General features: G+C 43.1%; 1 protein-coding gene and 1 long non-coding RNA gene across 6 annotated transcripts in view; one reads left to right on the forward strand and one right to left on the reverse strand.

Moving 5' to 3' along the window:
* dgkh (diacylglycerol kinase, eta) overlaps positions 1 to 23347 on the forward strand; it is a 601101-nt gene that overhangs the window by 439557 nt on the left and 138197 nt on the right. For all 5 annotated transcript variants that reach the window (XM_043694442.2, XM_043694440.2, XM_043694441.2 and 2 more), the window contains 3 exons: positions 36 to 135; positions 13711 to 13993; positions 22201 to 22338. In XM_043694442.2, the coding sequence (XP_043550377.1) occupies positions 36 to 135; positions 13711 to 13993; positions 22201 to 22338 (521 nt within the window). The remainder of the gene's footprint in view (positions 1 to 35; positions 136 to 13710; positions 13994 to 22200; positions 22339 to 23347) is intronic.
* Positions 1 to 23347, reverse strand: part of LOC148148685 (uncharacterized) — a 213158-nt gene that overhangs the window by 322 nt on the left and 189489 nt on the right. The window lies entirely within an intron of this gene.

Consider the following 23347-nt stretch of genomic DNA (forward strand, 5'->3'; position numbering starts at 1 on the left):
CGTAAATGGACCAACTTTCATATGTTGTCTGTTAGAATCCTATGCGAGACTGTGAAGGACTTCGTTGCCAAAGTTGGCAAATCATATGAAAAGACCAACGAAAATACAGAAGAGAGTGAAACACTGGCCAACAAAGTAAGAGTTAAGATGTTTTATTTTGAGCCATTTTGATGTTGTGGATTGGCAGAATGCATTCCAATACAGAAGTATAAAATTCTGATTGGCGTTCTTCACTGTGTGAAAAGACCGTAGAAATATCCTTGAGGCCATGGTGCTGGGTATAACAAAGGAGTGTCTTTTGTGTGTGATACTCAAATACGGCTCCATTTACACTCTCTTATCTCATCATTATTTTGGAGAAATGTTTTAGAGACACTGTCCAGTGTCCTGGTTGGCATTTATCCCTCAACCAACAGATCACACCACCAACAAACATATTTAATTACATTGCTGACCACAGACTTTGTTCAGAACAAATTGGCTAATGCATTTCCGAATTAAGCTTCAAAGTGTCTTGTTGTTGGTACATTTCTTTGGAACTCCCCCCCCCGCCGCCATCCCCGATAATGTGCAAGTCCTGCATTAAAACTCCTTGCTCTGTATCTGAATGCCTATTTCAGTCATATTATATCCTTCTATTTTGAAAAAAGTTCATATCTGCTTAAAAATAGCATGAACAATATGTTAAGTGACCAGGCAGGTAGTTTACTAATTACATCTTACATTAATAATTACATTATATATAATTGAAATGATAGATTTGTGAGATGTTGTGATGGTCGGGAGCCATTTGTGGCCTTCCTTTCAGTTGTTAACATGTTCTTTCTTTACCTTTGGCAACACTTGTCTCCAGAGCTTTCAAAGGTGCATTCATCTTAATGCAACCATTCGCCATTTTGTTAAAAATGGTGTTATTTTTTAAAGGCTGAGAAGCTCCCTGTGAATATTTAACTGTTTGTTACAGTTAGTGAATGGGGGCAGAGCATGGCCATTCACCTATTAAGGCTGCAGATTGAGATACTGTGAAATTCAGTGCACAAGGCATATACGAAAGGAAAGTTCAGGCTAATATCCCACATAACTTTGCTTGGATTGCTTTAAGGTGTTCAAATGCAATGAAAACATGAAAAAGTATGCAAATCATAATTAAGGCTTACCACAATGTGGAACCCTTTCCATAACATTCTGGAGCAGGAATCCAATGTGTAAAATTTATTCTGGTACACCATAATTGACAAATGTAGACATAAACCTGATCAAAGAAGATTTTTCCTGAGTGACAATAATTTGCATTTTTTATTTCTTTTTGTAATGTGAGCATCTCTGGCCAGCATTTATTGCCCATCCTTAATTGCCCTTCAGAAGGTGTTGCTGAACTCTCTCCTTAAACTGCTGCTGTCCGTTGGGTGTAAAGATCCCCACATGCTGTTAAGAAGGGAATTCCAGGATTGTAATCCAGTGGCTCTGAAGGGACAGCGATATATTTCCAATTCAGGATGTGGCTTGGAGAGGACCACTGCAGGTGGTAGTGTTCCAATGTATCTGCCACCCTTTTTCTTCTAGTTGGTAGAAGTCATGTGTTTGGAAGATGCTGATGATGGGGCCTGATGAAATTCTGCAGCGCGTCATACACAATGCTGCCATTGTGGTGGTGATGGGAATGAATGATGAATGTGGTGGATGGTGTGCCAGTCAAGTCGGCTGCTTTATTCTGAATTGTGTCAAGCCTCTTGAATGTTTTTGGAGCTGCACCTATCCAGGCTTTGGAAATCATGAGTGAGTTATTAATAAAGCACAAATGTTTAATGTCTTTCTTCAAGAAAATTGGAAGACAGAGTGCAAGAAACTGTAGGGCAGTTTGTCTAAAATCAGTCATTGAAAGAATTGCTAAAATCCATTATTAGAGAGGTTGTATCAGGATGTTTAAAGAACTACAGTACAATTCGACAGAATTAGCGTGATTTTAACAAAGGGAAATCTGCGAAGATATCACAAGTGCGTAGGTAAAGGTGAGCGAGTAGATGTGGTATTTTTGGATTTCCAAAACAGAGTGATTACTTCAAATGCAAAAGTGGCCAACAAAATGGCTGGTGGTATACACACAGACAGGGACTGGTGAGGTTAACTGGCTGAAACATGTTTCTCTGCACACGTGCAGTGAAGTTAGCACCAATGCATGAGCAGACTGCCCCACCTTCATTCCAAGGTAATTCACTTGTGAGGCCACAACCAAAGTTAAGTCAGTATGAGATTAAAACAGTTTTCATTATTTTGGATCCATTTTATTGTTCTCGCAGGGCTAGCATTATCACGTTACTGGAAAAAAATTACATACAAGTTCCAGTGAAATCTCACATGGGTACACATGTTTCCGTATATGCGTACACATTACTCTACCCAGTGATGATTTCACAATAAGCACAGCCTTTCCAAAAAGCTTTTAATTAGGAGCTTTGTAAAAGGTTACACTAGGAGAAACTGAGCACTGCAGATGCTGGAGATCAGACCTGAAAAATGTGTTGCTGGAAAAGTGCAGCAGGTCAGGCAGCATCCAAGGAGCAGGAGAATCGACGTTTCGGGCATAAGCATAAAAAATTCCTGAAGAAGGGCTTATGCCCGAAATGTCGATTCTCCTGCTCCTTGGATGCTGCCTGACCTGCTGCGCTTTTCCAGCAACACATTTTTCAAAAAGTTACGCTACAAGAGCTTTTGATATTTTGGTGGGGTAAGGGGAAGGGGTTATCCACAGGCATGGATAGAGGATTGGCTAATGTACAGGAATCAAATAATTGGGATAAAAGAGATAATTAGCAAACTGTAACAAATGAAATGAAGCAGGGGTTGGTGCTGAGGCCACAAATAGAGCACATGTTCGGAACTGGTGGTTCAGCCCACCATGTCTGCGCCAATCATGATGCCATAAATTCATTCCATCTACTAGGCCATGGTCTGTATCCCCCTGTTCCCTGCCTGTTCATGTGTCTGTCAAAATGTGTCTTAAAACTTTGCAATTGTATCTGCTTCCCCTACCTCCCCGGTAGCACATTCCACGCAGGTACCACACTCTGCCTAAAAAAAGCCTGCCTCGCACATATTCTTTCAGTTTTCCCCCACTCACTTTAAACCTATGCCTCTAGTGTTTGACATTTCCACCCAGAGAAAAAGATTCTGTCTTTGAAAAAATTCTACTCTTTCCATGCTTCTCTTAATTTTACATACTTCTATCAGGTCACCTCTCAGCCTCTGGCACTCGAGCAAAATCAATCCAGGTTTGTCCACCCTCTCCTTATAGCTAATACTGCTCTTCCCAAGACTACAAGAAAATATAGAGAGTCATGAACACAGCCCAGTCCATCACGCAAACCAGTTTTCTATCCATTGACTCCATCTATACTTCCTGCTGTCTGGGAAAGCACTAACATAATCAAAGACCGCTCAGACCCCTGGCTGGCAGAAGATATAAACATTTGATTACATGTACAAACAGATTCAAGAACAGCTTCCTTCCCGCTGTTATCAGATTTTTAAATATACCTCTCAAATATTAATGTTGATCTCTCACTCTTTGCCCCTCTCTGCACCTTCTCTGCAGCGTATTCTGTGCTCTGTTCTTTGTATGGAAGGATCTGCCTGCAGAGCACGCAATAGCAACACTTTTCGCTGTTTCTCAGTTAATGTCACAGTAAATCAAGCTCAAATACACTCCAGTCCAGGCAGCATCCTGGTAAACCTCTTTTGCACTGTCTGCAAAACCTCCATGTACTTTCTACAATGTGACAACCAGAACTGCACACACATTCCAACTGTGGCCGAACAAGGTTTTATACAGCTGCAAGATGAGCTGCCAACTTTTATCCTCAGTGCCCCAACTGGTGAAGCCAAGTGTGCTGTAAGCCTTCCTTGTCATCTTATCCAGTTGTGTTATCCCTTTCAGGAAGCTATGAACATGGACCACTATTTCCCTGTGTCTATCAATGCTCCTAAGGGTCCTGCTATTTCCTGCATATTTTCCTCTTGGTTTTGTCCTCCCAAAATGCATCACCTCACACTTGGCTGGATTAAACTCCATCTGCCATTTTTCCACCCAACTTTCCAAGTACAGAGGAACCTCAATTACCTGAAAGATACGGACGGGCAATATTTCGTTCAGTTAATTGAATTCCGGATAATCAAATGCTGGATAACATAGTTTAGCCGAGCATTGGGACCTTGCGCTCTTGTCGGATAATCCGAGATTCGGATAGTCGAATGCCGGATAATTGAGGGCCCTCTGTATCTGTATCTTGCTTTGTGAATCCTTTGATATCCTTCCTTGCTATCTGCAACTCCACCAATTTTTGAGACATCTGCAAACTTACCAATCAGACCACTAACATTTTCATCCAGATAATTATATATATTACAAACAATAGAGGTCCCAGCACTGATTCTTGTAGGACGCCACAGGCCACAGACCTCCAGTCAGAAAAACACCCCTCCACAACTACCCTATATCTTATATGACCAATCCAATTTTATATCCAACTTACTAAGTTACTGTGGATCCCATGTAACTTAATCTTCTGTACCAGCCGATGAGGGACCTTGTTAGAAGCTTTATTAAAGTCCATGTAGACAACATCCACCACCCTACCCTCACCAATCACCTTTGTCACTTCCTCAAAAAGCTCAATCAAATTTGTGAGACAAGACTGCTCCTCCACTGCCGTGCTGTCTAACCTTAATAATTCTATTATTTTCTAAATGTGAGCAAGTCCGATCCCTAAGAATCTTCTCCAATAATTTCTGTTCACCGATATAAGGCTCACCAGCCAATAACTTTGTGGTTTAACCCTGTTGCCCTTCTTAAACAAAAGAAAAACATTTGCTATTATCAAGTCTTCTGGAATCTCGCCTGTGGCTCGAGAAGAATCTCCTCCGTTGCCTGCCTCATAACTCTGCAATAGATCCTCTCAGGCCCTGGTGACTTACTATTTTTCAAGACACTCAACCCTTCCTCCTCAATATTGACATACTACTCTCTAATATTGCTATCATCCATGTCATTCTCTTTGGTGAAAACTGATGCAAAGGTACTCATTAAGGACTTCACCTACTTCCTCGGGGTCCATGTGTAAATTCCCTTCTTGTTCTTGAGTGGACTTACCCTTTCTGTAGTTACCCTCTTACTCCTAATAAACATATAAAATGTCTTAGGATTCTCCTTAATCCTACATGCCAAGGATATTTCTTGGTTCCTTTCAGCCCTCCTAATTTCTTGTTTTAAGTTCATTCCTGCTTTTATATTCCTCAAGAGCCTTGTCTGATTCCAGTTTCTTGTTAGTGAGAATACAGAGATACAGGCTACAAGATTAGATGGGATTGGGGTTGATGCAAAGGAGGTTTTAGCAATTTTGGAAGATCGGAAAATAGATAAGACCGCGGGGCCGGGTGGAACTTATCCTCGGAAAAGGATATCAAAAGGTTATCTCTGGGAAGCCAGGGACTAGATGGCAGAGCGAAGAAAGTGAGGACTGCAGATGCTGGAGATCGGAGCTGAAAAATGTTTTACTGGAAAAGCGCAGCATGTCAGGCAGCATCCAAGGAACAGGAGAATCGACGTTTCGGGCATAAGCACTTCTTCAGGAAAAACATGAAAAGCACTAGATGGCAGAGCCTTTGACTTCGATCTTTATGTCATCATTGTCGACAGGAGTAGTGCCAGAAGACTGGAGGATAGCAAATGGTGTTCCTTTGTTTAAGAAGGGGAGAAGAAACAACCCTGATTATTATAGGCCAGTGAGCCTTACTTCAGCTGTGGGTAAGGTGTTGGAAAAGGTTATAAGAGATAGGATTTATAATCATCTGGAAAGGAATAATTTGAATAGGGATAGTCAACACGGTTGTGTGAAGGGTAATCTTATTGAGGTCTTCGAGAAAGTGACAAAACAGATAGATGAAGGTAAGGCGGTTGATGTGGCGAATATGGACTTCAGTAACACGTTTGATAAGGTTCCAGTTTTGGGATCGAAGGTGATTTAGCAGTTTGGATCAGAAATTGGCAAGCTGAGAGAAGACAGAGGGTGGTGGTTGATGGGAAATGCTCATCGTGGAGCTCAATTACCTGTGATGTGCCACAAGTATCTGTTTTGGAGCCACTGCTGTTTATCATTTTATACATGATCTGGATGTGGGCATACAAGGATGGTTTAGTAAATTTGCAGATGACACTAAGGTAGGCGCAGTTGTGGATAGTGCCGAAGGATGTTGTGGATTACAGGGGACATAGATAAGATGCAGAGGTGGGCTGAGAAGTGGCAAATTGAGTTTAATGAGGAAACGTGTAAGGTAGTATGCTTCGAAGGAAGTAACAGGAATGCAGAGTACAGGGCTAATGGTAAAATTGTTGGCAGTGTAGATGAAGGAAGGCAAATTGAATGTTTGCTTTTATTACCGAGAGTATGCAGTATATGAAGAGGGATGTTTCTTCCGATCTTACCTAGATTTCTGCATTATTTACAGAGGAATAGACTCACATTGGCATCAGTTCAGAGAAAGTTCACTCGGCTGATACCTGGGATGAAACAGTTGTCTTATTGAGAAAGGTTGTGCCAAAGCTAATTGGAGTTTAGAAGAATAAGAGATTCCAAGATGGCGGCAGTGCAGTCAGCAGCGTTTGGCTCCTTAGCATGGGTTCATGGCTCCTATGGCGGGTTCTGCTGCATTCACACGACTTCATCATTGTCTTTCCAGCTTGGTAACACTTTCTTACTGTTTTGGTTGTCCTGGGGCCTCATCCTGAGGCCCTTCAGTGGGAGGCTGGGACCTCTTGTATCTCCATCCCCATTCCATCTCAGGTAGTGGCATCTGAAGACGAGCCAGGACCCCGTTGTCTAACGTGGAGCCAGGACCCCATCAGATGATTCAGAGCCAGGACCCGTCAATCGATGTCCAGCATCAGAGAAGGTGCTGGACCCGAGCAGCTTGACCAGCAGCTCAGAAGTGACAGCATTGGTGGTGGTAGAAAAGGAGGACATTATCAGGACTCCGGGGTGATGTTGGACAATGGCAACTGGAGGAGCAGAGGGAGTGAAGTCTACAGAGGGAAAGACATTTCAGTTTTAGTAATATCAATTTAACATTAATTTATTCAGTATTTTACCATTTATTCAATTTACTCAGTAATTTTTATTCTGTAAACGTAGATGGTGCCACAATGTAGTAACGTTATCCATTTTTCACTGTACTTAGATACAAATGACAATATATTAAATAAAGATTATTTCATTGAACTGAACATTCCGATGGGACTTCACAGATTAGAAATATTTGAGGCTGAGTTAGACAGCGTAACAACATTGATAGGGGCAACAGTGTTAGAAGGGACAGGCAGGGAAATGGGCTTAAGGCCTCAACCACATCATCTCTGATCCTTTAGAAAAGTAAAGCAATCTTGATTTATTTATTACTGATGTCACAAGTACGTAGGTAAAGTTTTGTGTACAGTACAGGTGGCACGGTGGCTCAGCGGTAAGCACTGCTTGCCTCGCAGTGCCAGGAACCCGGGTTCGGTTCCAGCCTAGGGCAACTGACTGTGTGGAGTTTGCACATTCTCCCCGTGTCTGCGTGAGTTTTCTCTGGGTACTCCGGTTTCCTCCCACAGTCCAAAGAAGTGCAGGTTAGGTGAATTGGCTATGCTAAATTGCCCATAGTGATAGGTGTATTAGTAGGGGAATGGGTCTGGGTGGGTTGCTCTTCGGAGGGTTGGTGTGGACTTGTTGGGCCGTAGGGCCTGTTTCCGCACTGTAGGGAATCTAATAGAATCTAATCATACCACACAATGTGCATTAGATTAATAGAACAGAACAAGGAGTACAATGTTACAGCTGCGGAGAAGATGGACAAAGAGCAAGATTGACAGTAAATTTAAAATTTGAGAGGTCTATTCAGAAGTCTAATAACAGCAGGGAAGAAGCTGTTATTGAAAAAAACTGAAAGAATTGCAAGTGCTGGAAATCAGAAACAAACGGAGAAATTGCTGAAAAAGCTCAGCAGCATTGTGGAGAGAAATCAGAGTTAATGTTTTTGGTCCAGCGACCCTTCCTCAGAACAGAGCTGTTCTTGAATCTGTTGGTATGTGTGTTTAAGCTTTTGTATCTTCTGCCCGATGGTAGCGATCGGAAGAGATTATAACCCGGGGGTGGGTGGGTCTTTGATTATGTTGGCTGCCTTCTCCAGGCAGCGAGAAGTATAGATGGAGTCAGTGGATGGAAGGTTGGCTTGTGTGATGGACTGGGCTGTGTTCACAACTTTCTGTGGTTTCTTATTGTCCTGGACAAAGCAGTTGCTGTTCAAAGCCATAATGCATCCAATAGATTGCTTTCTATGGTGCATCTTAAGTCACTTAATAAAATTCAATACTAAGCTACATAAGGAGACAATATGACATTGGTCAAAGAGTTGTGTCTTAGGAGCTTCTTAATGTAGAAAGCGGCAGTGTTTTCAATGGGGAATTCTGGAGTTTTGGGTTTTATTGAAGATAGAGTTACCAATGCTGAGACAAGGGAAATTGCAAGAGTCTTGGAGGTTGTCTAGCTGAAGGAAGTGATAGATACAGGGAGGGCTGAGGTTAGAGTGTAATTTGAGAACCTGTTTTTCTCTTCTGGCTATACTACCACTTTGTAATTACTGCTCTCAATAACAGGACAATGTCTTAAAATCAGCTGAAGATTTCTTCAAGCAATATTTATTTCCAGGCAACATCAGGAAAATAATTGTTGTGATCTGGAATGCAGTACCAGAAAATGTGGCAAACGCAAATTTAGTTGTCATTTTCAAAAGGGAGAAATTGGCAATGTATAGGAAAAGGAAAAACTGGCACGTATCTGTGGAAAGAGTGGGGTATTAGGACCAATTGGATACCTCCTTCGAAGAGGCAACATGGGCCCTTTTTCTGTGTGGAATAATTGGGGGCCAACAAAAAACTGGAAGAAAAAGCATTGAAAAATGCTAAAAGCTAACTCAGTTGACAAAGTAGTAAGAGCGAACACAATTGTACTCTGAAAAGAAACTTGGATGGGGTATGAAAATCAACACAGATTTATGTCTATTCAGTTTGTGGTGAGGTTGAAAACTGACAATGATGTAATTATCAATGAAAATAAGAAAACGATTGACATGTTAAAAGTTACTTTGCTTCAGAAGAGATTAACATGCCTGACATCCTAAAGAAACTACCTTTGAACCAGGAATTGGAATTCATCAAATTTAATTCAAGCAATAACAGATTATTTTTTAAAAAGGCACAAAAGCATGTCAAATCCCGAGGATTATTTGCAGAAATTGCTGAAGAAACTCAACAGATCTGTCAGTATTTATGGAGACAAAGCAGAGTTAATGTTTTGAGTCTACTTATCCTTCTTCAGAGCTGGTTTATTTACTCTTGGACCAGATAGTTTCCCTTGCAAGGCTTTTATTGAAAAATGAAAATATTATGCCAAAGTACCATCTTCCAAAGTTGTCTGAGTTCAGGAACTCCATCCCTGCCACTTTTGAATGAGGAAATGGTGCATGTAACTCTAATATTTTGAGACATTTTGAGTTTAAAAAGTGATTGGATTAACATTTCGAGATGTTCCAGGGAACAATTTGAGCTGATGCACAGAAACCATTTCCACTTACACTGAAGTTTGAGAGCTAAGGGGGAGAATAGTGTTAGAATTAGAGCCAGACTCCTCAATAGTGAGGCTGGGAAAGACTTCTAAACAGAAAAGGTGGCAGACGTTTGGACCTTTTTCAAAAGTACATCAACTATTTAATTTTACATCTGGTCTTTTTATCCCATAGTATAAAGAACTTGAGACAGAGACCAGATAAAGAAAATCCTGTGTTCCTCTGCTACTAAGCAGATTGAATGAATGAACCAGACAGTAGGAATTTTGTCAGCTTGAGTTCCCAGCAAACTTTGAAGCTCCCAGGGTTTTGCCAGCTGGCTTTAACTTACTCACTTGGGGGTGACTCTTGACCTATCATCCAGACAAGTTGGGAAATGACAGCTAAAACAATGATAAACAAAACCCGAAGGTATTTTCTGTGTGAGAAATATCTTAAAGTTCCTTAGTCATTGGTAAATACAACTACCGAGCCTGATCACGGGAACACTTTTACCATAAAAATAACACTGGTTCGAGGAGAAAGATCACCATGACCTCGGGAGAAAGCTTAAATTTTGGCCTGGCCATACTGCCGTATCCAGAGGACAATTTTTTTGAAAATAAATTGTTGACTGATTGCACTTTGCAACTTATTAATTAGAAGTCAGTGTAATGTTGTACCCAAACATTGTTCTGCACAAGCTGAACTGCCAATGTCGCATAAAGAACAAGGCAAATTATCTGCTTTCGCTGATTGAGATAGCGAGTACACCAGGACGATCCACAACTTAAAAGGTCCAGTGGGATCTTTGTGTTAAGTAAACAGGCAGATTAAATTTAGGTTTGGCATTTCTTCCATTGCAGCACTTCTTCAGTCCTGCACAGTGAGGAGAACGTAGATTATGGTGTCTAGTCTTGGAAGGGGCCATGATGTGAGGAAAGTGTGCAAACTACTGAGACATGACTCGTAGTAGCAGAGTCTCACTTGATTGGAATACAGATTGTAGAATTAGTGTTTGAACAAAACCTTCTATCCCTTGCAGTGGAACTTTCACACTTTCTAAAATCTGCCTTGCAATCTGCTGTGAAGTTGAAAACAACATTGGCAATAAAATATTTGATTTAGGCTTTCCACAAAGCCTGGCTAGAAGTGTTGTCATTCCCCAGAGTTAGACATTAAACAGTTTGGTCACTGAAATGTTTCAGAATTCCAGGCAAACAGCTGGGAGCCACAGCACAAATATTTTATTCTTTGTTTTTGCAATTAATTTACTTGGTACAGATTGCAGCAAAAGTGCATTACATTTTTTAAAGTTGAAGCCAAAGTGATGTCCCCTCAACATATTTATGATCAATCAGCCTCTGTCGGTTGGTAAACAAATTGTTCCTGAGGAAGAATTTGTCATACCTCTTTATAGGAAAAGCGCAGCAGGGCAGGCAGCATCCAAGGAACAGGAGAATCGACGTTTCGGGCATAAGCCCTTCTTCAGGAATGAGGAAAGTTTGTCCAGCAGGCTAAGATAAAAGGTAGGGAGGAGGGACTTGGGGGATGGGCGTCAGAAATGTGATAGGTGGAAAGAGGTCAAGGTGAGGGTGATAGGTCAGACTGGGGTGGGGGCGGAAAGGTCAGGAAGAAGATAGCAGGTTAGGAAGGTGGTGCTGAATTCGATGGATTTGACTGAGACAAGGTGGGGGGAGGGGGAATGAGGAAACTGGTGAAATCCGAGTTCATCCCTTGTGGTTGGAGGGTTCCTAGGCGGAAGATGAGGCGTTCTTCCTCCAGCTGTCGTTTTGTTGTGGTCTGGCGATGGAGGAGTCCAAAGACCTGCATATCCTTAGTGGAGTGGGAGGGGGAGTTGCAGTGTTGAGCCACAGGGTGGTTGGGTTGGTTGGTCCATGTACAGCGCATCATCCGCCGTCATTTCCGCCACCTCCAAACGGACCCCACCACCAAGGATATATTTCCCTCCCCTCCCCTATCAGCATTCCATAAAGACCACTCCCTCCGTGACTCCCTCGTCAGATCCACATCCCCCACCAACCCAACCTCCACTCCCAGCACCTTCCCCTGCAACCGCAGGAATCGCAAGACTTGTACCCACTACTTGCGGAGCGTTTCAGAGAACACCTCTGGGACACCCGGACCAACCAACCCAACCACCCTGTGGCTCCAGTCCGGGTGTCCCAGAGGTGTTCTCTGAAACGCTCCGCAAGTAGCCGGCCTGTCTCCCCAATATAGAGGAGGCCACATCGGGTGCAGAGGATGCAATTGATGATGTGTGTGGAGGTGCAGGTGAATCTGTGGCGGATATGAAAGTTTCCTTTGGGGCCTTGGAGGGAGGTGAGGGGGGAGGTGTGGGCATAAGTCTTGCACCTCCTGCGGTTTCAGGGGAAGGTGCCGGGAGTGGAGGTTGGGTTGGTGGGGGGGTGTGGATCTGACGAGGGAGTCATGGAGGGAGTGGTCTTTATGGAATGCTGATAGGGGAGGGGAGGGAAATATATCCTTGGTGGTGGGGTCCGTTTGGAGGTGGCGGAAATGACGGCGGATGATGCGCTGTACATGGACCAACCAACCCAACCACCCTGTGGCTCAACACTTCAACTCCCCCTCCCACTCCACCAAGGATATGCAGGTCTTTGGACTCCTCCATCGCCAGACCACAACAAAACGACGGCTGGAGGAAGAACGCCTCATCTTCCGCCTAGGAACCCTCCAACCACAAGGGATGAACTCGGATTTCACCAGTTTCCTCATTCCCCCTCCCCCCACCTTGTCTCAGTCAAATGCATCAAATTCAGCACCGCCTTCCTAACCTGCTATCTTCTTCCTGACCTCTCCGCCCCCACCCCAGTCTGACCTATCACCCTCACCTTGACCTCTTTCCACCTATCACATTTCCGACGCCCCTCCCCCAAGTCCCTCCTCCCTACCTTTTATCTTAGCCTGCTGGACAAACTTTCCTCATTCCTGAAGAAGGGCTTATGCCCGAAACGTCGATTCTCCTGTTCCTTGGATGCTTCCTGACCTGCTGCGCTTTTCCAGCAACACATTTTCAGCTCTGATCTCCAGCATCTGCAGACCTCACTTTCTCCTCATACCTCTTTATAGTCAGGAAAGAGAGAAAAGGGCCAGAAGAATTTTGATCCAGCAATGCACTTCAGTTTGATTTATGTTATCATGTTCATAAGCAGCTATCTTAGCCCATAGTCCTCTGTGATTTCTTAGTGGAATCATTTCTGATACTTGGTATCATGAGATTACTTAAGAAATGGGATAAACAAAATGAATATTGCCGGCAGTGGGCCATCCACCCACAGCTAGGAGGGTCCATCTTTCAATCTCCAACTGGGGCTCTGTTGACTCATTCTGGCCTGACTACGGTATTAACAGAGATCTGATCAGGGCAGAAGTGGCTGAAGCTACCAGGTATGAATTCAGGGCTGTAAGAGGCTCAGAAGAGCCCGGTTTCATTTACCACATAGTCCCTGTCAGAACCAGGTAATTGGACGTGTGTCTGGATTGTGCCAGTAGCCCACAAACAGCCGTAGGAATCGATCAGCCTCCCGGCTGGCTGACTTTTCAATCTACTGTTCATTGATGTAGTGACACTGTTCAGCCCAAGATTTTGAATGCAGCCCCATCTGGAATTTGGGCACTGTGCTCAGCACTGCTCCTGTTGAAATAGCCAAAAGGTATTATGCAGATTTTGTGCAAGTGAAGGGCAAGTTAAAAAGCAGTTTCACTATTAATCCCATACTGGAGCTTTATCATAAGCATTTGGTCCATGCCTTCCTTGTCCCTCACAGTCTCCTAGGAGAAACAATAAAACTTTGGGTCATTAAAGGCAAAATGGTAACTTTAAGCCTCACTTCAGCACATCATCTTGTTGACACTTTGTTGTTGGGACACTGACAAGAAACACCTAGGAGCATTATACAATGTTGAAGGTGCTATCGAAAATCATGGTGGGGTTTGTGGCTGCTGCCTTTATACATGAAGTCAGCTACTGTAAAAGTAACCTGAAACTATAGAGTCTGTCATTACAGCCTGACACCATTTATTGCATTCCCTCGCCAGTGCTCAGTGCTAAATGAGAAGCTGGACTCGCTGCTGCAGGCTCTGAGTGATGAATCGCAGACCGTGACCAGCCACCACTGCACGACACCGCCCATTGCAGAGGAGGAAGGAGAAGAAGAGGAATTTAGTGAGGAGTCCTCATCTGAGAGCAAGGAGCAAGCACTGGAAATGATCTCAGCTAGGTCTTCCACGCAAACGTTCTACAAACCAAGGGAACAGCTTATGCTTCGGGCAAATAGTCTGAAGAAAGCAGTGAGGCAGATCATCGAACAAGCAGAGAAAGGTACAGCCTGCTGAAGCCCCTGCATGCTTTCCAGTTACTTGTTTACTGTCCATTTATCCAAAAGCAAGGTTATATTTTGCAAGTTACAGAAATAAGAGTTTTCTTTGTCTTTGGAAATAACAAAGAACTAATTAATGTCAAGTTGACTGACAGATACAGTCAATATTCAGATATCTTCAGTGTGAATGCTATTTCATCAGCCAATGCAACTTGCTTTATCTTAACTTTTGATTTGTGTCTTTTATGGAATAAACATGAATAGAGATCACAATATTGCAGAAAGCTGAGAGGAGAATAATAAATGTGCAGGATTAAAAATATCTAAGACGAAAGCAAAGAGAGGGTATGAGAAAATATTGGTTAGTGAAGTCAAATAAACCCTAAAGACGTTTTATAAAAAGCATGCAGATAATGAAGGAATTTGTAGGGTTGGTTAGAAAACATAAGAGTAACATAGGAGTGGTAGAAGAATTGGGCATTGTTCTCGATGAATACTCAGTGTCTGCCTTCATGAATGAAGGAACCATGAAGACGTTGCAGTTCAGAACATAGGAAATAGGAATAGAAGTCATCCGTTTGGACCATCAAGCCTGCTTCATTGTTCAGCTGGATCATGACAGATATTCTAATGTCAATGCAAATTTCTCATGCTATCCCTATATCCCTTGATGTCTTTAATATATAGGGCGACGTGATGGCTCTGTAGGGTGGCATGGTTGCTCAGTGATTAGCACTGTTGCCTCAGCGCCAGGGACCAGGTTCGATTCCAGCCTCGGGCGACTGTCTGTGTGGAAATGGCATGTTTACCCTGCGTCTGCTCCGGTTTCCTCCCACAATCCAAAGATGTGCAGGTTCGATGAATTGGCCATGCTAAATTGCCCTTAGTGTTCAAGGATGTGCAGGTTAGGTGCATTAGTCAGGGATAAATATAGGGTCCGGGAATGGGTCTAGGTGGGTTACTCTTTGGAGTGTCAGTGTGGACTTGTTGAGCCGAAGGGCCTGTTATCACACACTAGGGATTCTATCTAGAAATGTATTGATCTCTGTCTTGAAAAACTGAGGAGAAGGAGGTGAAATAGTAGATGGGATAAAAATAGCAGAAGACGAAATATTGAGAGGTTTAGCATATTTGGAAATGGATATGTTGCCAGGCTTGGACTAAATGTATTCCAGGCTATTAAGGCGTCGACAGGTGTTTATAGCTGGAAGACTGTTTACAGTGGGATTCCAGAGGGTTCAGTACTGGCTCCTTTGTTGCTTGTGGTGTATATGAACAAGTTGGACTTAGAGGCAGGGAATGTGATTAAGACTTTGCAAATGGTTAATAGTGAGGAAGAAAATTACTGACTGCAGAGTGTTATCAATTGGATATCATGTGGATAGAAAAGTTGCATTTACAGTTTATTTAAGAAGAACATGCAATTAAAGGAATTGTTCAATAAATGGTAGATTGCTGAGACATGGAGGAACAGAGGGACTTGCAAGTGTGCATCCATAGATTCCCGATGGTAGCTTGATAAATCATTAAGGTGGTTCAGTAAACATCCAGATACTTTATTGGTTAAAGATTAGAATATAAGAGCAGGGAGATTATGCTGCTGCTGAGCTTTGACTAAGGGTCCGTTAGACTCGAAACGTCAGCTCTTTTCTCTCCTTACAGATACTGCCGGACCTGCTGAGATTTTCCAGCATTTTCTCTTTTGGTTATGCTGGAGTTGGAATACCAGTTTTGACCATGATAGTAGTATTATAAACTGTTCTAGTAACTGTGTTACAGGACATACATTGGTACAAGAGAGGATACAGGGCAGATATCAAAGTGGCTGCCAGAAATGCAGGATTTTAGCTATAAGGAAAGGTTGGAGTCTTTGGAACAGAGACAACGGAGAGTTTTTGAGGTGTGTAAAATATTGAGGGGATCTAGGGTAGACTGTAAGGATCTTATTCCCATGGCAAAGAGGTTACTATGTCGATTGATCAATTGGGAAAAAAAGATTAAAGGGAGTTGACAATTTCTTTCCACGCAGAAGAGTGGTGATGTTCAGTTGGGAGAGAATGTTTTTTTAATATACAGCACATGACACTTTCTTCCTCAGTGAGTCTACATAAGCTAATAGAAAAAAAGACACAAGTATGTTTCTCCCTCACTACTTGAAAGGGTCACAGAGGCAAAACTCCCACCATACTTAAAACATGATTACATAATACGTACAACACAGAAACAGGCCATTCAACCCAATTAGTCCATATCTGTGTATAGACTCCTACTGTCTTTCTTTATTAAGTTTACCATCATAGCTCTCTCTTCAATTCTCCCTTATGCTTGTTTAGCTTCTCCTTAAATACAAAAATGTTATTCAACCACTTGCTGTGATGCTAAGTTCTGCAATAACATTCTTTGGGAAAGAAGTTTCTTCTGAATTCCTTGGAGAATTTCTTGATGCTTATTTTATATTGATGGCTTCAATGCTCTTCCTCAGAAGAAGAAACATTCTTTCTAAATCTACTCAATCAAAATCTTCTATAATTTCAAAACCTGCTACGATACCGATGAATCAAAGTTTTTCCAGAGGAAAGAGACCCACCTTGTCAATCCTTCCTTGATTTGTAAATCACCCATTTCTGGCATCCAACCTGTAAGTCTACTCTGCACTCTCCAGAGCCTCTGTATAATAGGGCAACGTGAACCACACATAGTTCGGTACACGTCAGTTTATCCCTGTCACCATAATGCCTGGTGATTGGTTTGTTGTTTTATGGCCTTAGTAAATTGTGACACAACCTTTAGTGATTGATTTCAAGATCCGTCAGTCTCCCGAACCACTGAAACTCTCACCTTCAAGTAATGTGATCCCCCTACCCAATATGTACCACCACATACTTAGCTGCATCAAACTTGATTTACCAATTATTTGCCCAGAAGGACCAGGGAGGGAGAGAGGAGTTAAGGGGTGAGAGTTAGAGGTGGGAGGGGTGAGCAGGAGGGTGGACAAATTGGGGCCAAGGGGGTGGATTGGGAGAGAGAAGAGGTGAATGGGCTGGTCACAGAGGTGGAGCAGAGGGCAAGGGAGAGGGCCCGAGAGGGAATGTTGAACAGGGTTGAAGGGGGCAAGTGGACATTAAGTGCAATGAGTTAGGGGGAGGTTTTAGGACCCACTAGGTTTAAAGCAGTCATGGAGTTATTCATATTACAATGGTAGATGAGGAATGTTTATTATTGTACGTTACCATTCAGCACACTATTTTTCAGGAACACATTGAGGTGCTAAATTCAGGTTGCTGTCAGAAATGGCTGTACAATAATGCAGGGAATCCAGTTCCACTTCAGGAGTCAACCTGAGCAGCATCATATATTCCCAAATAAAGCAAATAACCTCCCGAAGAATATGAGGAGCTGTCTTCACAATGTTGTCATTTCTGCAGCATCCCCCCTGAGCTCTCCATTCCCCAGCATGTAGACTTCATTTTAGGAAATTTAATGTATTTCTTTCACGGGCTTGCAATATAGCTTTTATACAGTATGCCGCTTTTTCCCATGCTCTTTGACTCCATGCTACTAGTTTGGCATTTTTGTACTTGTATTTCAAGAGAAAATACAAACCAATCTGGATTCACTTCCAGGCAGATAAAGTTGAAAGGTAGAGATTAGATTAGATTAGATTACTTTACAGTGTGGAAACAGGCCCTTCGGCCCAACAAGTCCACACCGACCCACCGAAGCGTAACCCACCCATACCCCTACATTTACCCCTTACCTAACACTACGGGCAATTTAGCACGGCCAATTCACCTGACCTGCACATCTTTGGACTGTGGGAGGAAACCGGAGCACCCAGAGGAAACCCACGCAGACACGGGGAGAACGTGCAAACTCCACACAGTCAGTCGCCTGAGGCGGGAATTGAACCCGGGTCTCTGGCGCTGCGAGGCAGCAGTGCTAACCACTGTGCCACTGTGCCGCCCACGAATATATTCTATATTCAACTTGTTTCGAACCTTTGCAAAACCACACTGTTTGGATTTCTGTTTTACATCAAGCATAGAGAAGTCCTGGTGAAAGTAAAATAAAGAATTACAAAGATGATATCAGACTGAAAGGTTATTACTATCAGGAGAGATTGAAGTGGCTGTGACATTTTTCCAGAGAAGATAGGTGCTCCAAATTATAAGAGTGATGAACAGAGCTGACATTAGGAAGAGCTTGGAGATAGTGAGGATTGCAGATGCTGGAAAGTCAGATTCAATGAACAGAGCTGACATTAGGAAGAGCTTGGAGATAGTGAGGATTGCAGATGCTGGAAAGTCAGATTCAATAAAATGTGGAGCTGGAACAAGCACAGCAGGTCAAGCAGCATCAGAGGAGCAGAGAGTCACAAGCAAACTGGAGGAAGAACACCTCATCGTCCACCTCGGTAGCTTACAACCTTATGGCCTCAACATATAATTCACCAGCTTCCAAACCTCCTCACTCCCACCTCATCCCAGGTCCAGACCTCCTTCTCCACCCTGCCCCCTAGAGCTGACTTAACCTGTCCATCTTCCTTCCCACTGACCAATCTCAATCATCTCCTACCTGCATCCACCAATCACCATCCCTCCTACCCTTCCCCCAGCCCCACCCTCTCCCTCTATTTATTTCTCAGCCCCTTTCCGCCTCCCCAGTCCTGATGAAGGGTCCTGCCCATAACGTCGACTCCCCTGCTCCTCTGATGCTGCTTGACCTGCTGTGCTTTTTCCAGCTCGACATTTTATTGACTCTGACCTTGGGAAGATAGTCCCGCTTAAGGCAGGTTGAAACCTAGAGGTCATGAACAGAAAATTAATTCAGTAAGGAAATCGGAAGGAAGTTCTTCACCCAGAGGGTGTTATGACTTTTGAATGGCATAGATGAATTGAAAGGAAAATTATACACCAAATGTGCTTAAGAGCAAGAAGAATGGGATGATACTTGCTCAAATTAGATCTGCTGGGAAGTGCTTCATAGGTAATGGAACTGAATGTGCAGTTGCTGACTGCTGATGACATAGAGACAGATGGGAAGATAAGTTGTACAAGTTTGCAAAGGGATGTAGTCAGTTTCAACAAATGAGCAAAAATCTGGCAGACATAGCATAATATAGGAAAATGTGAACTTGTCCACTTTGGCAGGAAGAACAGAAATGCGGCATATTATTTAAATGGAGTGCCATTGCAGAACTCTGTGGTTCAGAGGAAGCTGGGTCTGCTGGTACGTGATGTGCAGAGTTAGTATTCAGATAGAGTGATTAGGAATGCAAATGTAATGTTGGCCTTTATTACAAGGAGGATGGTTTAAAAGTAGGAAAATGGTGCCACAGTTGCACGGGGCCTTGGTGAGATCCATACTTACCTTGGAATAAATATAATGATATCAGAAGGAGCTCAGAGAAAGTCCAGTTGATGAAATAATGTCATCTTATGAAAAAAACGTTGAACCAGTTAAGTCTATACCCACTAAAATTTATAAGAATGAGTTGTGACCTTATTGAAACAGGTTCTGACATTAGTTAAAACAGAAGAGCTCATTTCTCTCAGAGGGTTATTAGTCTGTGGGTTTCTCTCTCCTAAAGAGTAGGAAGCCAAGGATTCTTGTGAGGTGGGTGTTGGGGGGGGGAGGGGGGGTGGTGCGCAGGTGGTGAGCATGATGACAGGAATGTGGAGTGGACATCATAATCATATCATCCAAGACCAGGCTTGAGGGGCTGAATAGACGTGCTCCTGCAGTTATTCTTGTGTGTTCTTACCTAACCAGTGGCATCGACCAGCTGGGCCAATCCACTTGTTTTGGTGCCATAACTTCTTTGTGAAGACTGTTTGTCCTGAATTCTTTTCCCACAATAATTTGCTGCCAGCTGCTATTTCACTTGCTGCAAGCAAGTTGCTTATTTAGGAATCCCTCTGGACTGGCCTTTAACAGTCCCAGGTTTAGATTAGGAAGAAGAGTTCCTGTGAATGGAAGAAAGTAAGGACTGCCTTTGCAACAGAAATGTTTTGTCATCCACTTGTCACCATCCTGGAACTGTCAAATTTGAAGACACATTAAATATTGAGTTAATGGAGACTTTTCTGCAATAATGTGCCGTGTGAAATATAGGTCTAAATGGATCAAACCTGCTGTGGCCCAGGCAGTTAGAAATTCTGTTGATGTATGACTTCCTATATTTGTTGTAATGTTGCCAATTGTTCATAGAGAAAGAACTAGAATTGTTTCCTTGAATGAAGAATTCCTTCACCATTAGTTTTGTGCAGTTATTTAATGTAGATTGAACAATGGCACCATGTTGCCGGTAATGCTTTGGAATAAGTTGATGATTGTTGTAAATTTCTGAGGCTCTTGAGTGTGTGGAGATTTGGCTGAATGGTATTTTGTAACAACTGTACATCTCAGACATTTCGCAATTGTGAATCGCAGCTCCTGCACTGGATGTGTGAGGGGAATGAGCTCTGAGCACCTTGAGTTTATCCTGACTCCACCTCCGTGCATTTCTGCTCTTGTTCTTACAATGTCTCACATTGGGGCTATTATTGGAGTTCGAAGTCACTGAAGCATTTCAGCAGCTGAGTGATGAGAAGAGGATGCACGAATGATAAAATATAGATGTCTGCAGCTATAGATAGAGCTGTTCAGAAATACCGGTCAGAACTCAAACACTGAGTACAGATTGTGCCCTTTGAGGGTGTACATGAGTTGGTGATCGTTGGGGGACACTGGGAAACTGCACAAAGGACAGCAACGTTCATCGGAGTGAACTGCTGATAGAAAACTGCATGGGCCTCAAAACAGACAAACCTTTCTCAATTCCAATCTTTTACCTTTTTCTTGTGCACAGCCAAGTTTGCGAGGCACAAACTTGTGGGTTCGGTGAAAAAGATGAGCTGACATGGACCAAATGGCTTCCTCATTTGGATTTATCTTGTGGTACAATATTGAGAAACTTTGTTGTATTGCTTCCTCTTTTACCAGATGTCTCCTCACACGATATCAAGACTAGATCATCAGCCTGAGAGCACACTGTACCAAAACCACTGCCATTTTATTCCCAGTGAGAAGCTTTGTGAGTTTTCACTATCCTCGAGCTCTGATGTTACAAATAATTACCAGTTGTGCAAATATAACTCCACTCCTCAAACTTACTGTTTGTTATGGCCCGTCATTCTAAAATTTAGAAGAGTCTATGCTCTTTTTCCCAGGAATGTAAAGGCTGAGGGATGCTGTAGGTAGAGGCTTTTAAAATTATGAAGGAATTTAATACAGTAAATACGGAGAAGCTGTTTCTATTTACTGAACAAGTTTGAAACTAGAGAAGTAAACATATGGTAATTATTAATAAGTTATACAGGTTATTGGTTAGGCCACTTTTGGAATACTGCATGCAATTCTGATCTCCCTGCTACAGGAAAGAAGTTGTGAAACTTCAAAGAGTTGGAGGGTTTGAGCTATAGGGAGAGGCTGTATAGATCGGGGCTATTTTTCCTGGAGCATGAGGGGTAACCTTATAGAAGTTTATAAAATAACGAGGGGCATGGCTAGGGTGAATAGCCAAGTCATTTCTCCTTAATGGGCAAGTTCAAAACTAGAGGGCATAGGTTTAAGGTGAGATGGGAAAGATTTAAAAGGGACCTAAAGGACAACTTTTTCATGCAGGTGGTGTGTGTATGGAATGAACTGCCAAAGGAAATGTTGGAGGCTAGTACAATTACAACATTTAAAAGGCATAGATTAATTTAGGATATCTGGTTGGCATGGACGAGTTGGACTGAAGGGTCTGTTTCCATTCTGTACAACTCTGACTCTAATTGAGAAGTTCAGAAGAAACTTGACCTGCGAATTGTTGGAATGAGATACATGATACCACGCTGAATGGGTGAGACAAATAGCGAAAATGTATTTAAGGTGAAGCTGATAAACGCATGAATATAAAAGGGTGAAAATAAATGGTAAAAAGATGCAATTAAGTAACATGGTTTGTGTCAAGCTTAGACACTAACATGGACCTGTTGGGCTGAATGGCCTGATGCGACGTTTTAAGTACTTTGAGAATAAAAGTCATAACCGGGCCTGTAGTTCATTGCTTCACTCTGATCTAATGGTCATATAAGCTGCTTTCTGACAGCATTCACTGCTTGTACTTACTGTCAGTACTGTCTGTGTTCCTGTTTATGTGTTTATTGATGGTTCTTCTTTGTAGTTGTGGATGAACAGAATGCACACACTCAAGAGCAAGTTGAAGTGGAGCTGAAAAAGGAAATTGTGGAACACTTGAAGGAAGAGGAGGAGGAGGAGGAGAAGGAGGAGGATGAGACCAAAGAACCTGACGTGCAAGCAGGTATGATTTGTTCTTCTCTGCCCAGGTTCCTTCTTGGATGAGGAGCTCATCCACCTTGAGTTGATTGTTATAGCTGTTTCAGAGCTTTTCTCACAGAGAAACTGAATTCAGGTAAAATCTCATGGGTTTAACACCACTGATCACTGGTTATTGGGCAGCCCTGGTCATCCAGCATCAGTTTGTAGTGTGCAATGTGTGTGGATACATGATCAAAAAAAAATACAAAGTCTGAGCTGTCCCCTGCAGTATCTGAGCTGTCCCCTGCAGTATCTATCAGTTTCCCTGCAGCATCTGAGCTGACCCCTGCAGGATCTAGCAGTTTCCCTGCAGCATCTGAGCTGACCCCTGCAGTATCTAGCAGTTTCCCTGCAGTATCTGAGTTGTCCCCTGCAGTAGCTGAGTTGTCCCCTGCATGTATCTGAGCTGACCCCTGCAGTATCTGAGCTGACCCCTGCAGTATCTAGCAGTTTCCCTGCAATATCTGAGCTGTCCCCTGCAGTATCTGAGTTGTCCCCTGCATGTGTCTGAGCTGTCCCCTGCGGTATCTGAGTTGTCGCTTGCATGTGTCTGAGCTGTCCCCTGCAGTAGCTGAGCTGTCCCCTGCAGCAGCTGAGCTGTCCCCTGCAGCAGCTGAGCTGTCCCCTGCAGTCGCTGAGTTGTCCCCTGCATGTGTCTGAGCTGTCCCCTGCAGTATTTGAGCTGACCCCTGCAGTCGCTGAGCTGTCCCCTGCAGTCTCTAACTGTTGCCCTGCATAGCACGGTAGCGCTCTGGTTAGCACTGCTACCTCACAGCGCCAGGGACCCGGGTTCGATTCCAGTCTTGAATGGTTGATTGTATGGAATTTTCACATTCTCCCGTGTCTGTGTGGGTTTCCTCCCAGATGCTCCCATTTCTTCCCTCGGCCCAAAGATGTGCGGGTTCAGTGAACTGGCTATGGTAAATTGCCCTGTTGTGTACGTGACTAAGCCATTGGGGTTATTGGTATAAGCTCTCGGCTGGGTCTTGGTG

This window comes from Chiloscyllium plagiosum, unplaced genomic scaffold, assembly GCF_037043375.1.
Source record: "Chiloscyllium plagiosum isolate Xiang-an unplaced genomic scaffold, Cpla_swu_hap1 HiC_scaffold_12, whole genome shotgun sequence".
NCBI lineage: Eukaryota > Metazoa > Chordata > Chondrichthyes > Orectolobiformes > Hemiscylliidae > Chiloscyllium > Chiloscyllium plagiosum.